The sequence below is a fragment of the Natrix helvetica genome (assembly GCF_964273705.1).
Source record: "Natrix helvetica genome assembly, chromosome: 2".
In the NCBI taxonomy this organism is placed as follows: domain Eukaryota; kingdom Metazoa; phylum Chordata; class Lepidosauria; order Squamata; family Natricidae; genus Natrix; species Natrix helvetica.
In genome coordinates this window covers 220,870,369-220,886,861 of record NC_138552.1, presented here as the reverse complement: position 1 = coordinate 220,886,861, position 16,493 = coordinate 220,870,369, and the positions used below count along the sequence as shown (strand labels likewise).

General features: G+C 36.9%; 1 protein-coding gene across 1 annotated transcript; it reads right to left on the bottom strand.

The window, feature by feature from the left end:
• Positions 1 to 94: 94 nt before the first annotated feature.
• EDARADD (EDAR associated via death domain) lies at positions 95 to 15,646 on the bottom strand. The gene is made up of 6 exons (XM_081940810.1): positions 15,533 to 15,646; positions 14,231 to 14,289; positions 12,776 to 12,815; positions 7,576 to 7,664; positions 4,217 to 4,265; positions 95 to 3,532 (listed from the first exon to the last, which is right to left on the bottom strand). The coding sequence occupies exons 1-6, from the start codon at positions 15,561 to 15,563 to the stop codon at positions 3,156 to 3,158; spliced, it is 645 nt and encodes a 214-aa protein (XP_081796936.1). The 5' UTR covers positions 15,564 to 15,646; the 3' UTR covers positions 95 to 3,155.
• Between the last annotated feature and the right edge of the window lie 847 nt (positions 15,647 to 16,493).

Here is a 16,493-nt window from a genome sequence, read left to right as displayed (position 1 = left end):
GGATTGCGCATCTTCTGACAATAGTTTTTAATGTCTGAAATGCATATTTTAAATAGTTACAACAAAGTAGTTTAGAAAAGTAACAGTAACGCTCTTAATAAAAACAAAATGAGATAAAAAATTCTTCTAAAACTGCATATCAAAAACATATAACAAACATAACAGATTGATGATACCGGTACATACACAAAAATGCTTTGATCTCTGATCTATTACAAAAAAGGAATATATTAACAAAATTAGAAGTTACAAAATTCAGCGTACTACTGTAGTAGTAATAGAAAGTAATACAGTAATAGAAATGGCTTAATTTTCAAGCATAATTCTAAAGACCTACAACTATAAAAACGTGTTGCAATTAAGTATGCTTGAGTTTAGTAGAGTAGCCTAAAAGCTCAATTCCCCATAAGTATTCTTCCTGATAGCAGCATTTGTACTCCAATTTTTAGTGACATTTTCCAGAGTGTATTATATCTGAAAATAATATTTCTATTGAAAATCCATGTCTCTTCATACTTGAGATAGAAGCTTGTTAGGAAGTACATTTAAGAATTTAGGTTTTAGGACTAAATTCCTTACAATGACAATCCATACAATCTTGAACTCACATTTTCTTATAAGTTATATTCTAATGCATGTGAGCAACTCTTCTACATTCCAGCATACAGTGTTTTATTTGCATTTTATGGTTATTTGTACTGAGATCAAACAATGTCTGAGATTAACATTGAGCTGGCTTTCTGCCCGCATTATTGTGTGCTATAGAAACTAAGGTATGGTCACTATGCCAAGTGACTCCAATTCATTTAAAGATTAATTTCTGATAATATTTCAAGGATATCCCTGAAATTATTAATAGATGCTTCATAATATTTTATTATAATATTGTAGAGAATATAAGTGCTTTGTAATACCCTGGAGTAGCACTAGTTCTCAAACTGTCTCTGAAAACATGTTTGAACATATTTTCTAATTGCTAGAGGGAACGAGCAATTCCAATTAACATAATCACTCTTAAAATATTTTAATATATTATCCACATTTGAGATCTAACCACTTCAATTCAAAGGCAGATAGAAATTCTGCATACTCTGAAAAAAGCACCTATCAAGGATTGGATCTTGATAGTTCTGTGATTCAAGTACACACTGTTCAGAATACTATTTATCTTAAAATGTGATGCTTTTTGCGGCACACTTAATTAGTTTGCTGTTTATAATAGTTTCTCTAAAGTTGAAACACAGGTTGTTGCAAACATTAAATAATCAGCTTTTGTATCAATCTTCTCAGAAGAGGAAAGATCTTAATGATCCCTAACATGTTAAGTATTTTTTAAAAATGCAGTCTTAAATCAAGGGAATATACTTCAGTCAGAGATTTTGAGACTGCAATTAAGATGACAATTGTGCCTCCTATTAAATAAGGATTTGAAATGAAGTTACAGATAGGTTTCAGAGTTGTGAAATTTGATTTGATTTTTTCTTAAATTTGAGCTTTAAGATCAATTTGGTGAAAAGGAATTATCGCCAGTTGCAAATTCTTTCACTGAAACACCATCTCCTGCAAGGATCCACAAATGCAAATTTACATTTTAGTTACCACTCTAATAGCCTAGTTTAAAAAAAGGGAAACCTTGTTATTGCTATGATAAACTTCCTTGGCCCACTAATGCTTCAGGTGTGTTGGGCGATGATGAAGAACATTCTTGCAGATGAACACTAAAGTACAACACATCTGGAAGACAATAGGCTGAGGAGGAATGGAACTGGAAGCGAAAAACACTTGCTGATCTACCACATATCTGATCTATATTCTACTTTTATTCTGGCTTTAAAATTATGATAGCAGCACTGACACTGCATTCTTATGTACAAATGGATTAGGTAGTCCTTGTCAGCTCCAGATTTTGTCAACTTTTCAAAAGATATCTTCAGGAAGTTTTTCCTCCCCATCTAGCTTCACCATTAAAATATATATATATTGTTGGTCCCATCTATATACTTGTCATCTCTTTGCTTTCAGTCTGTATTGGGAAGGGTGTGCTTGTGTAGATTCTGCACTTTCATCACTCAGAGATGGCAGGAAAAAGGCAACAAGCCGGGGAGGTTTGGCAATTGCCCGTTTTGGCTGTCACCTAGAGTGCCAAATTTTAGGGCACACCCGAATTGAAAAGATTTATATGCACAATAAGAGTATAAAATGTATCTTTCCTCATAGTATTACAATCATTTCTTTCTACGCATTTCAACAATACCTCTGCCCAAAGTCAGTGGAGTAGCAGTGAACATCACATCAACCAAGCATTGCAAATTTGGAAAAAGAAATAATTAGTAGAGCTATGGACCTCAGGAAACTAATATTACCAAAGCAAGAGAAAAGTCTGATAGGAAGGAACTAAGCAAGTGATTATTAGCTTATCAAAGTTATACCCAGAAAAACAGTAACAGAGCACTCTGTGCATCAGCATGGCTACTCAAAAGATAAATATAATCATAGGAGGGGCCACATAAAGACTTTAACTAGGGTGCCAAAATGTCTAGAATTGGCTCTCCTGAAAGATGCCCAACAATGCCAACACCTGAGGCTATATTTTTACAGTTTATGATTGAAAACATGGCTTATTTCTGTACTGTTCATATATATCCTTGGATATAAAAGTTCTCCTTTCCAGATGAAGTCATATGAGACTATCCCAGTTCTGATTTGTAGCATCTTCTGCTGGTTTGTTCATGAACAAAGGCAACCTGGAAAGGGATGGAACAAGACCAAATGCAAAGGTACAGGCATGGATTATTCCTCAAAGAGGACCTCACTTTTCCCTCCTATGTTTAATTTCTATACAATTTCCAGTCAGAAATACAGGACAAAGACTGCTAAGCAGTAAATGATTATGCAGTTATCCTATATAGCATACTGATAATTTTCAATGTTCTCTTATTGCTTCAAAAATCTGAGTACTGTAGACTTTGACATCTGTGGAAGAAATTGACTTGATTCATAATTAAAGCTCATCCTTATCACTACAAAGGGTAAGTACAGTTATGCTGTAAAAATAAGTACGTTGTCCGTCCCCTAGAAAAAAAAAGCTCTATGCACACCTGAAGTAAAGTCAACCAAACCCCATTCTTGGTTTTCCATATTGTCATTTTTCTCCTTTATATGTTTTTCTGATAGGCTCCATGGCCTCTTTTTGGCCATTCCTTCTCCACCCACTTCTGCAGTAGTTTTTCAATATCAACTCTTTGATATAATTTACAGAGATCAATCAGCTGCTCCACAGTTCTGTCACTGTTCCGTAACAAAAATTCCAAGGTGGGACTCTGTTGTTTCTGTTCCAGAAAGCACAACTCATCATAAGTCATTCCCCATTTGCTTGCAAAGTTTCTCCAGTTTTTCACTGTCGGGTGGGATGGATCCAATTTGATCCTCATCATATACAGCAAGTCCTCATCATTTAGTAGGTCACCGATGGTTGGCTGGTGAAATGTACACAAAGAGCAAGAGCCATTTTCTGTACATGACTTCTTCAAAGCTAGAATTGCAATTACATTAGGGAGTTATTCCACTGTTTTCTGGCAGATAAAACTCTATGACATGCTTCAGATGTAATGAGCCTCGTTCATGATAATTTAGACTGTATTCTGCTTCGTTTCCCCATTTCCCCTCCCTCTCTTCCTCTTGTTGCATGTCCATTTGAAGCAAATCTTTCTTGTTTCTTAAACTACAGTTTCCCATTTGAAATGATATTCTGGCTATAAAATTGGCTCATTATATCTGCACTGAACCATTGGTTTGCTATGTGCTCTCCAAACTAAAGAGGACACTGATCTTTAGTACACAAATGTGAAAAAGAACCATGTAACAAAATGACCTATGCAAAAAATGAGTGTGAAAGGTATCGTATAATTATACATAAAGAAAAAGGAAGCTGCAGAGAATGTAGTTAAAGAATGCAAGGAACGATTATGATGTCAGAGAAAATGCAAGGTGATTTTGATGACAATAAGCAGCAGAATGGAACTAAGAATAAAAACAATGAAATGACTTGGAATGAAAGGGAAGCGAGGAAATGCTGGAATTATTGCTTTAGAGATTTGCATTTGCTTTCTACAGTAATAATTCCAACTATCCTATTTACAACAACAACAACAACAATAACAACAACAAAAAATGGAATCAGGTAGTAAATATATTTTGGAAATGTGCAGAAAGTTACCTGTAGGTGAATCCCCAGCACTACTTTGAATGTCATCGTCTTCTTCTGGCTACAAACAAATACAGCCCTGTATTAATGTCATGATATAAATTTAATTTAACAAATTCTGCACCTTGAATTTAGAAAAATGTGTCATTAATACATCTCAAGGATTGGAAAAGTCAAACCATTGGGAAAAAAACTAAATACTTTGAAGAAGCTGTACTTGTATAGAGGAAGATTATCATAAAAGAGAGGCACTTAATTCCTGAGTTCAGGAGGATTTTATCGTGGTAAGATAGATTTGAACAATCTGCAGCAGATGCTTTTGCTATTACAAAAAACCAACACGCTTAGATGAAGAGATTTCTCCCCTCCCGCCCTTATTTCAGCTTTAAAGATGAAAGCAGGTGGGGTTTTTCCCTTGAGATATTTTCAGTAAAGTACAGTTGGCTTTTGTATAGCGTCATTCACCTGAAAGTATCACAGAGCACTCTGGAATAGATCATAAACTGTGCATGCAAATACAGGTAAACTATGCAGTTATATAATATGCTGTAACCAGACACCTTTACTTACCTACACTTAACTGCATTAGTACATCCATTCCAAAGAAGCCACATAGATAATTTATGTGGCAAGGCCATGACAATCATGCATACAATGCCTAACTGCCTTTTCAGCTTGATCACAATTTGGAGAGACGGCAGGGAGAAACCTAACACCTTCAACTTAAACCATTTATATTCCATGTTTAATTGTACCAGGCATATTGTTTCTGCAGTACCAGCTATGCTAAATATTGAATACTTTATGCCTAGATTTTCAAAATATTATATATGGAATAGGATGGTTTTCCCTCTTTTTTTTCTTTTTGTTACATATTTTCTTTTTTTTTTCATCAGTACTGCTTAATCTTATGACTTCTTTTAGTTCCAGCAAAGCAGGATGCCAAATGAGTCAAAATGAGGGCCATGTCAGTCTTTAAATGGCATGGGGTTTTTTTTAATTTTTCTTTTATTTTATCACCAAAGATAAAATACAAAACAGAAAAAAAAGCCAGATTAACAAAAATCCAAAATTAAAACAGAGAAAAAAACGTTGTGTACAAAAAAAATCTTTTGATTCTAATTTTAAACATTAAAAAATCCATCTCAGCTGAATACTTAAAGATACATAAAAAATTAATATGTTCTCCTCCCTTTATGTATCAGTTCCACAAATAATTATAACTAATTAAAAATGTTCCCATCCACTCCAGTCTTTAAGTGGCATGTAGAATAACAGAATAATTTATTTGGAAAGGGACCTTAGAGGTCTTCAAGTCCAACCCACTGCTCAGGCAGGAAACCCTACCATTACAGTTAAATGGTTGTCCCACCTCTTCTTTAAAACCTCCAGTGTTGGAATACCCAGAACTTCTGGAGGCAAGTAGTTCCACTATCTCAAAACAGAGTGAGACAAGGACCCAAAATGAGCACGGTCATTGACAAAATCTAAAATATAATGTGAAAAATACAATTAAAGCAAGGTAAAGAGCTTATTTACTTGAGACTTCAACACATATAGATTATCTAGATTTAAGCATAATATTGAATTAGAATTGTAGTGATGATTCAGTTGGGAAACTGAGCATAAGAAGTGGAAAGGAGAGAATAACTTGATGAGAGGGAGGTAAAAAGGGCATTGTGAGCCCCCATTTGGAACCTGGCAAGGCTGCTGGAGAATCCATGAAATTGGGATTTTTCAATCTGAGAATCATTCATCTGGCAATATGATAGTATAAAATATGGAAATGCAGGGCCAGAATTAAAGAGGGAGTATTAAGAAAATAGAGAAGAGACAATAACACGAATATAACAGGAATATAACACAAGAGTTAACACAGCAATATATTCATTTTATTTTCAGTGTTAAGACTTAAACAGTATTACTTCCTGCACACTAAAGAGAAAATATTAGATGATTTCAATAATCCTGATGTTTCCAGGACACAAAAATCCTACACTGCAGCTTGTTCACTTTGCACAGATTGCAAAGGTAACTAAACTAAGCAATATTTATAAAAATAAAGTTTTTATTTGTCTTAGAGTTATAATTTTTATCAGATCTATCCAAATTTTCTTAATTTTTATTCAGTTTGATAATAAAAAACAAAAACAAATTACTGTCCGTTTGTGGGATAGTATACACCATCCAAGGTACAATTGCATTGAAAGATTATTAACTATAAAGCATTACATTTAACAATTTTCTTAAAGAAATGCTTCTTAATAAATTGCAAGACCAGACAAAACTAGAAATTTGTCTCACATGTGAGGGAAGGTAAGAAAATCCAGTCTTGCCTAAAGGCAGAATATGGATTCTGCACATCTATTTCACTACTTAAGGGAAAAGAAAGAAGAGATTGCAGCCAGAATAAGAATTTGCAATGCTTGACTCAAAATACAGCCAAAAAGGTGTTAAGTAAAATAACTAGGAATCAAAGCAGTTTGGTTGCCTTCTAATCCTAAACTGTAATGTGGTGATTGCCTTTGGCTTGGGGCAAAATGTTGAACCCATATAATTTTAACAACAGATTGTTGTTGCAATTAGCCTGTGGCATATGGAAATGTATGAATGCGGTCAATAAGTTACCAATACTGCAAAATTTTCATGCCTAGGTTTGCATTTCCTCAAGGACTTCTTAGTATAACATGAATCTCCTATCTCTTAAGTTCTTAGTTAGGGCCCTCTCTGGGTATTTATTTACTAAAATATCATCTACTCTTGTGGTCTATTCTTCCTGTTCTAGACAGTTTATAACATATGGACTAAATCATTAATACAATAATAAAATCCACCCATAAAACCAAGAAATAATAAACAAAATAATTTAAAACTATTTTTAAAAACCCTGTAGTTGCTGTCATGTAAATCTGAACTCTCTCTTTAAAGACTGTTTTCTTGTTTTCTATCATTTGATAGGTGCACTCCTAACTTTGGGACAAGTTATTTCAGAGGGAGGATTTAGTATAAGAAAATCTATCTTGAGTCCCAGCCCCACCCCCTGATTTCTTTCAGGGTGGGTACCCAGGCATCCCTTCTTTATTTGATAGTATATGTCACACAGATTCTACATGAAGTAGATGGTTTTGGAGATAACAAGGCGCCAAACTGTAGTATGCCTTTCCTTCACTGAAGGCAAAGAATATCTAAAATTCAGGATATTTTTCATGGTGTCTTCTGCCCTCTTTCCAGATTGAACCTGAGTTTGAAATTAAACTTTCAGCACTGACTTACAGTAAACTGGGGAACAATAATGAAAAGTCTAAATATTGATAAATAACAATAAATAATATTGACAAATATTCTAATAGGATCAATAACATTTCAATTACCTGGTGTATCAAGCCAGAATCTGATGTTAGGCTTGTAATGTTAATGGATGAAATTTCCAAAGTCACTTTTTCTGTTTGGTATTCTTCATCTACAAGGCAAATATTCTTCAATGTTAGTCAGGTTTGGATCTCTTGATCAACATATTTCTAAAAAGTTTCTGTAATTCAGAAAGATTACAATGCCAATTCAAGTAATGTATCAGGGCAAGAAAGAAAGCTACAGGCATACTGTTCCATTCATAAAATTTAGCATAACCAGTGACAACTTGCCTAAAATTCTACATACCTAAGATTGCAGAAGGAACTAACCTGTGGGCACATTATCAACCATTGGCTTCCAGAAAGGATGTATTGAATGAAAGCCCTGTGTATATACAGAGTAAGTGAGGAATTGTTAGTCTCTATTATGCTAATCTTCTTTCCCCTGAAATAAAATACCATATATCCCTCTTCCAAACCATTTAATATGTCACACTTGCCTGCTAGTCACCAACCAATTACATTAAAATCATCATTTTACATCTGGCTCCCATATGAGTTGCAATAATTATTAATGATAACATTTATCTGAAATGTCATGTAACATTTTACTGGTTTCATTCCTGAATATCCAGTTATCATTAACAAGTACAAGAACAAAGCCAGATCTTTTAAACTACTCTCATCAAATCCAGAGCAATTTCAGGTCTAAGTATAGCAGAAAGAGAAGAAGAAGATGGGAAAGAAGAAAAAGAAATTGCTGCTGAGAAAAACCTTGTAAAGATCAATCTTTCTCAAACTTGCCACAGTTGAAATTTACTCCAAGAATTCTAAAAATTGTCATAGTGTCTGAGCAATTTTGAGAACTTTAAGTCCAAACAACTTGAAACGCCCAGATCAGGGAAAGCTAATGTTAGACTGTAACTTCTAGAATAGTCAGTCTGCATATCTACATGATACCACTGGAGAAGACATACGTAGCTAGATCTTCTTTTTCATAGTAATGATCTTAAGTCTATCTTCTAGAACATGTATTACATTCCAGGTAGTTCAATAAATATTGTTACAATGACAATTGTTACAAAAACAAAATATTTAAAAACCTTAGTTAGAGAATACTGCTTTATCAGAATAAACATATTTTTATTTTCCATTCCATAGACAATGGAAATTTCTTCAAAATAATTATCTCTCTTTAAGTGATTTCTCTCTTGCTATTGTTTGGTTGTTTATTGATTGATTTTGGATACCATCAATACCAGTGTATTGATTCCTACTTGGTCTATGGATGACCATGTGGCAGCCGTGGTGAGGGGGGCGTTCCACCAGGTTCGCCTGGTGCGCCAATTGCACCCCCTATTGGACCGGGATGCCCTTCGCACAGTCACTCATGCGCTGGTGACGTCCCGTCTGGACTACTGCAATGCTCTCTACATGGGGCTCCCCTTGGGATGCGCCCGGAGACTACAGCTGGTCCAGAATGCGGCCGCGCAGGCAATTATGGGGAGAACGAGGTTCACCCATGTAACACCTCTCCTGCGCGAGCTGCACTGGCTCCCTGTGGTCTACCGGGTGTGCTTCAAGGTGTTAATCACCATCTTTAAAGCGCTCCATGGCACAGGACCTAGTTATTTGCGGGATCGTATCCTGCCCTATACATCCCTGCGACCAATCCACTCTCACAGAGAGGGACTCCTCCGGGTGCCGTCCACTAGGCAGTGCCAGAGGGTGGCGCCCAGGAGTAGGGCCTTCTCTGTGATGGGCCCAGCCCTCTGGAACGACCTCCCCCCTGATATTAGGACAACGACTGATCTCCGCTCCTTCCGCACGAAACTCAAGACCCACCTGTTCCAACTAGCCGGCCTGGCTTAATTAGAACTCTCTAACCTCCCTGGCAATTTTAAACTGTAAATTTAAATTTTTGGGGTATTTTAACTGTTTTAATTGTTGTAATTTTACTGTTATTTATCTTAACTTTGTGGCTTTTATTTCTATTTGAATTGTTAAATGTTGATGTATTTACCTCCTCCATGCCACACGCCTATATATTTGATTGTACGTCGCCCCGAGTCCCTTCGCGGAGAGGGTGCGACTGATAAATCGAATAAAATAAATAAATAAATAAATAAATAAATAAATACTTTGGCAGGATCTCCTAGCCTCCTGTAGATACTTTCGGTATCAGAATGAAATAAGAAAACAGAAGATCCATATGCAATATTTTGGCTCCAGCTAATTCTTGGTTCCCAAATATTCTTCTGTGCTGGATGTCAGAGAAAGTATATATTGTTAGTGCTTACCCATTGCGTTCTTATAAGTGTGCTTCAAATGTTCATGTATGCTTTTAAACATAATTGGCAAATATGGACAGATTCCAAACAGAATCCTCCAGAAGTGCAGGTGACCACTTTGGGTAAGAAGCATGCCCTCAGTGTTATTATCTATTCCCCCAATTTCAGTAGCTGGCCATGCAGGATTATTGGAAACTTAGTACCTTAAGAAGATCCCTAAGGGTGAAAGAATTGCATGAATATATAAATTATATTCACAACTTGCAAAAAAAAATTAGCAAAAGGCTCAACTTCTGAAATAAAACAAAAGTCTAGGATACATGTTTCTGAAAGATGAACTGGGTTTAAATCACAAGGAACAAGTTATTGATGTGGGATATTTGCAGATAACTACTGCCATATGCTTAGGATAGATTCATGAGGCAAAAAATAGTATTCAATGGAAAATTCCAAGTACTGCAAAGCATAAGAATTCACCTGATGTAGATGTAAAAGAATATATATTTAATCCTCAAAGAAGTAGAGGTAAAACTTTCACCAAAGTGACTTTTTAAAAAGTCTTAGCCCTGATAAATGACTGTAGGTTGTAGAGATCCAAGGCAGGTTAATCCCCTTTATCTTTCTTCTCAACCAAGAAATGTCAGGAACATTATAATTGTTCCTTTGAGTATGAATTCCTGAAATTCCAGGCACCACAGAGAAAATGTGGGATAAGTGAATTATTCCCACTTGTAGTGAGCGTTGAACTTAGTGGTATAATATGTATAGTATGTCCTATGATCATACACAGAAATTCATAAGACTGTAGTGTTTTCCTAAACTGACAAATGTATACAGTAGTAAACATAATAAATAAAACATCATGCGCTTAGGAGAAGGACAAATATCTACAAAAACTGTCTGATTGTCATCTTGGCACCTTTTAGATTTTGGTCAGTATCATCTGTGCGGTCTGGTTATCTCTTATATAAGGTGTACAATATGAGAGTCTTCAAGAGGAGCAAGTCCTGGATTAAGGATGATCCTTCTGAGCACAGACTGAAATTACATTAATCTTGCTGCTGCTGTTATCCATCTGTCTACTGATGAGGCCCACCCATCAAAGAGAGGGTTTTCAATACAATTTGTAACGTTCTGAAAAATTCTTCATGAGAAAGACTAACAGACTTCAGCAAGCCAAGTACAAGAAAGAAAGCCATTAACTGTGGCTCTCTTTGGCTTGGTATTTCATACTTATTGACCTGCCGCTTAGAGATAATATAACCTTCAGAAGAAAATAGTCCTGATGCCCTTTGTTTATCCTGTGGGAGATGACAGAACAGTAAGGCTATTGTCTTTTATAGGAAACAATGATGTTAGCTAGATAAGCCTAAAGGATGTAGAGCCAAAAAAGACAAAGCTGCTTTGGAATAGTTACTGTGGTTCTTTATATCAGATTTCTTTCCCTCGTGAGCCACAAGGTTTTTTTTTTCTTGACTTGGACTTAAATGGGTTTATAGTTAAATGCTTAAATAAAATGTGTAGTTCCTTCCATCAGTTCTTTATATTGTATAACATCAATGGAACAGAAATTAATCAATGCTGTGTGCCCTTTGCAGATTAAAAATAGAACTGAGTATAACAACTCAGCATCCAGAGTAATCTGGAACCAGGCTTAAAAAAGAGTAAATAAATAAACCAGCAGCCTAAGCATCTGCAAGCATCGAATGGAATATTAGATCATCCATACCCTTTGAGTGAATAATCCCCATATCTAATGGCATGGATAATTGCAATAAAATGAAATGTGTTTTCTAACATCAATGCAGTGTACTAATTGCCTACATTCAGGTGCACTTTGATTAAGGTTGCTTGTTCTGAGGGAGGAGAAGATGAGATGGAATGTTGATACTGAACTTCAAACAAGCTTGGCTGACCACCTCCATGCAGTGGTATCAAAACTGGAAGATGGGCCCGGATAGAAAGCGATCATGCCTCAGCTGGCATGTCACAAGAAAGAAGTTTGATGGCCCAGGCTGCATGGCTTGATTATACAACGTATCAATCAAAAGAAGTGGTCTGTTAATGAAACTGCTGAATCTCCTATAGAGAAGGTGACTCAGATGACTTTAATAGCATGAGGAGGCAATGAAAACAATTATCACAAATTATGTTGTTCCATATGAAATAAGATATACATTCTGACAGCGGAGACAGAGAACATCTATCAATACCAGAAATTTTATGATTGGGAAAGTTTATAAATATATGAAGTTTATAAATATATATTAGAAATTAATTTTAAAAAATGACTGTGGCACTGACTGACTCAATACAGAGAATATGAGAACAGAAACTCCTACAGGTAAGAGAAGCAAAAGGAAGTAGCTTTCTGAGGAAAAGTAGCATGGGTCAGTGAAATTGCGTCCTTCAGGGTAGGTAGTCGACTATCTCCCATACAAGATTACTTTACAAATAACTCAAGGCAACTAACATACCTAATACTCCTTCCTCCTGCTATTTTCTCCACAACAACAACCCTCTGAGGTGAGTTGGGCTGAAAGAATGATTGGACCAAGGTCACCCAGCCATCTTTTATATCTAATGCAGGACTTGAATTCACATTCTTCTGGTTTCAAGCCCAGTGTCAATTAGACCAAACGATATCTCTGGTGATGGAATTGAGCTATTAAGATGAAAATGAACAAAGGAGAGAAAACCATAAGATATGTTCTTAATTGATGGCTTCTTGACCTTAGAAGATTTTGAAGGTCTCAGAGTTAAAAGCTGGGAATTTCAGCAAATATATCTGGAGTCATAATTCTAGAAAATTATGAAGTCTATGAAGGGACATAATAGATTCTCTATTTTGTCATATCTAATCAAGTGGCATATTACAATATTTTTTTTTAAAAATAAGAACTGCAGTCATTGTCGCTTTCTATTTTTACCTTTGGGTAATGCTGTATCTTGGACAGGATACTTTTCCATCTGTTCAGACAAAAAGAAGAAGCATATTTTTATATAATTATTTTAGATACATTTTGAAACACCAATTATTTTGACCTATTAAGTTCTTTGTTCTGCTGAATTTGTAACCTCCCAAGCCAAATACACTCTCCCAGTTCTTCATTGAGCTTGCCAAGTATTCAACAATTCGCATACAGTATTTATCCAGTCCCAAGTAGGAATAGGAATCAATGAAGATTTATCAAGCCCTTATCTGAAAGTTTAGCAGAAATTATGAAAAACGTGGGATGGGTCTGCCGGTAAAGGTGGCAATCTCTCATCAAATCCTCCTTCCTCCTTCAGAATCTTTCACTGAATGATTTCCCACACTTTCATCCTTATAAGATTTTGAAGTTAATACTTTAAAGGAAATAATCCTTGAGGAACAACTTCATTAAAGTTGTTCATGTCATGAATTCATAATATAGTATAAATAATAAAACCACTACAGGGGTTCTCAAACAAATCTTGGATAATGACTCCAACTGCATCTCCCACCACAGAGTTTTTTGGTTACAACTCTTTTTTATCCACACAAACCAATGGAAAGGGAATCCTCATTTGCCCATCTCTGAATCAACAGAACATTCTAAATATGAATCACTTATTAGTTATGGTCATTTTCCTTCTTGATTACAGAGATTAACACATACTAACTGCCTTGTTTCTAGTTGTTACCATTTCAAGTAGTATCATCAAAAATAGCTGGTTGTTGCATAAAAGAAGAGTACACTAGCATCACTCATTCTTTATCGAGACATATGTAACTGGATGAAACAGGCATTAACTTCCCATTACAACACTTTCTTATTATTAAAAAACAGTCAGGATTCTATAGCTTTTAGAAATCTGAAGCTCAGAAGTAACTTAACTAAATATTATCTTCCCCAGCACTTTATGCCGTAAAGAGATGCTATTTGTGTGGCAAGCTAATTAACTATTTGGGAAGATCACAAAGGAAATGATTGGGTGGTCATGTCCCTGGACTTATTTCAGAGCCTGTATCTTGTCACGTCTTAATTACTGAACTTTTCTGTGAGTATGAAATAGTATGTACAGTACAATAATAGCAACCAATAAGTAAAATAAGTAAATTAATGACCAAGTTAGTGGAAGTAATGTTTCCTTTGAATCAGTCTCAGCTTCTGATAGCTTCATGGATATATATCCATGTAGTTTTATTTACAACATAAAAATGTTGCCAATGCCCTTTAGTAGGATGTTTGTTCAACTTCCCATTGTAATCCACAATCCTTCCATTTTTTGGTAACCCTCATCCAAATGTTAACCAGCTCTCACGCTGCTTAAGCTTTTCAAACTTAGTCAAAGTCAGTTAGGTAGAATCACTTAGCTGGGCAACTAGCCAGTTCAACACATTCACAAAAGACAGTACTTACATTTTCTGAAGATAAAGTGCTAGGGTCAGTGTCTTCTACTGGTTCTTTAGTTGCTTGATCTGATGGGAAAAAGCCAAAAAGGGGCTTAAGCTTACAGTCATCAACATTTTAGAGATATTTATTTATCTGTACTTTAATTGCTTACTAATTACATACGCAGTCATTTTGCTGCAAACCCCACAAAAGAGGTTCATATCCTTGTTTATCCCAATTGGGTGAACATCCTAAAAAAATGGCTTGCTCTTGTATGTTCCTGCATATGTTCATGACAGATGATCATGTGTCAGTTCAAATATAACAACCTTGCTCAATAAACACTAGTCTAAAAGCCATATTAAAATTTTAAAAAACAGGAAATTTTATTATAGCTTATTTCACAAATGGTTTTAATTTACATTAATCTTCTAAACTATTTGAATATATAAAAATCAGCATAAAATATCTTGAAACCATTTAGGTTGTTCATTCACCTTTCATTTATACTATGTATTTCAGTTTTCAACAAGTTCTATAAAAGGGTGTCAGTTATCCTACATTGAATGCTTGATTCTCCTCCTTAAAAAGTGCAAATTATAATATCCTCTTTTTTCCACTTTAAAGTGGTAGATTTTTTTTTCCTGCTGAAGGATATAAAGTTGAATTCACAAAAGTTATAGCATAAGGCAACTTTTTATAACAATTTCCCTACACTTCAGAGGGATGCTGCAGGGCTTAATTTATTTAGCATTTGAGTGAATGATTCATCAGACTTTGAGAGTACGAGGCGCTCCAAAAAGACTTTTTAAAAAACCCTCAAAAGTCATTCTCAATACAAAGCCTAAAATATGAAGAAGGGGAACGCCGAGACTCTTTCAAAACCGAATCCGTGTGCCTCTTGTCAGTACGCGGTGGATAATTTCGAGGAACAAAATCTCAAGTCGGAGAAGTCAGGGGACAAAGACTTTCATCTAAGAAGAATGCTGCCTTGGCCAAAAATAGCAAAGTAGCAATGCAAGTAATCATGCTAAATAATACGAGAGGCAGAGAGCTGCTCGCCTTTGGCAGAATCCCGCCAACGAAGAGCAGCTCCACAAAGCCGGTGGGAGGATCAGTGTCCACCCAGGGAATCCGCCCGCCCCCCTTCCTCGCCCCCCCCCCCGCAATGCAAAGGCCACTCCAGGGTCCCGCCTCCCTTCCTCTGCCCGGCCCTCCTTCCGGTGCCCGCAGTGCCCGTCCGCAAAGGGCGCGCAGCCCACTGCTCCCGTCCTCTGCACTGAGGCGCGGGCGCCCGTTGCCGAAGACTTAGGCGAGGCGGGTTTTTACCTTCGGGCAGAGCGATGGCGGGAGCAGCCATTGGGGGCGAGGAGGAAGCCGTGGCGAGCTGGAGGGCTTTGGCACCTGCGATCGGCTCGCCGTTCCCCTCTCGGACCCTGCCGCTTTCTCTTACTACTTCCTAGTTAGCTACCGCTGGGCGCTTCTGCGCTTCCCCCTCCTGTAGGGCGAGAGAAACCTTGGAAGGGAGCGGAAGCTGCAGGTAAAGCCCGAGCGAGCAGGGGAAGAAGCCTGTGCGGGGCGGGGGAGATACGCTTTCCCCACCCCCCAAAGCCACGGCGGTCTGCCTAAGCGTGTTTTCTTCCAAGCTTTTCCCAGCTCCATCGGCGACTTCTCAAAAACATGTGTGGCCCCTGAAAAAATGTCTTGTGGCATCCGTTTTCTCGAGGCAAAGCGGAGTGTCTTAACTGACTTAATACCACTTTATAATGCCTTGGTAAGGCCACACTTGGAATACTGAATTCAGTTCTGGTCGCCACGATGTAAAAAAGATGTGGGGACTCTAGAAAGAGTGCAGAGAAGAGCAACAAAGATGATTAGGGGACTGGAGACTAAAACTTATGAAGAACGGTTGCAGGAACTGGGTATGTTTAGCTTAAGAGAAAGAAGGACTAGGGGAGACATGATAGCATTATTCCAATATCTCAGAGGTTGCCACAAAGAAGAGGGAGTCAAACTATTCTCCAAGGCACCTGAGGGTAGAACAAGAAGCAATGGGTGGAAACTAATCAAGGAGAGAAGCAACTTAGAACTGAGGAGAAATTTCCTGACAGTTGGAACAATTAATCAGTGGAACAGCTTGCCTCCAGAAGTTGTGAATGCCCCAACACTGGAAGTCTTTAAGAAGATGTTGGATAGCCACCTGTCTGAAACAGTATAGGATTTCCTGCCTAGGCAGGGGGTTGGACTAGAAGGCCTCCAAGGTCCCTTCCAACTCTACTATTGTATTGTA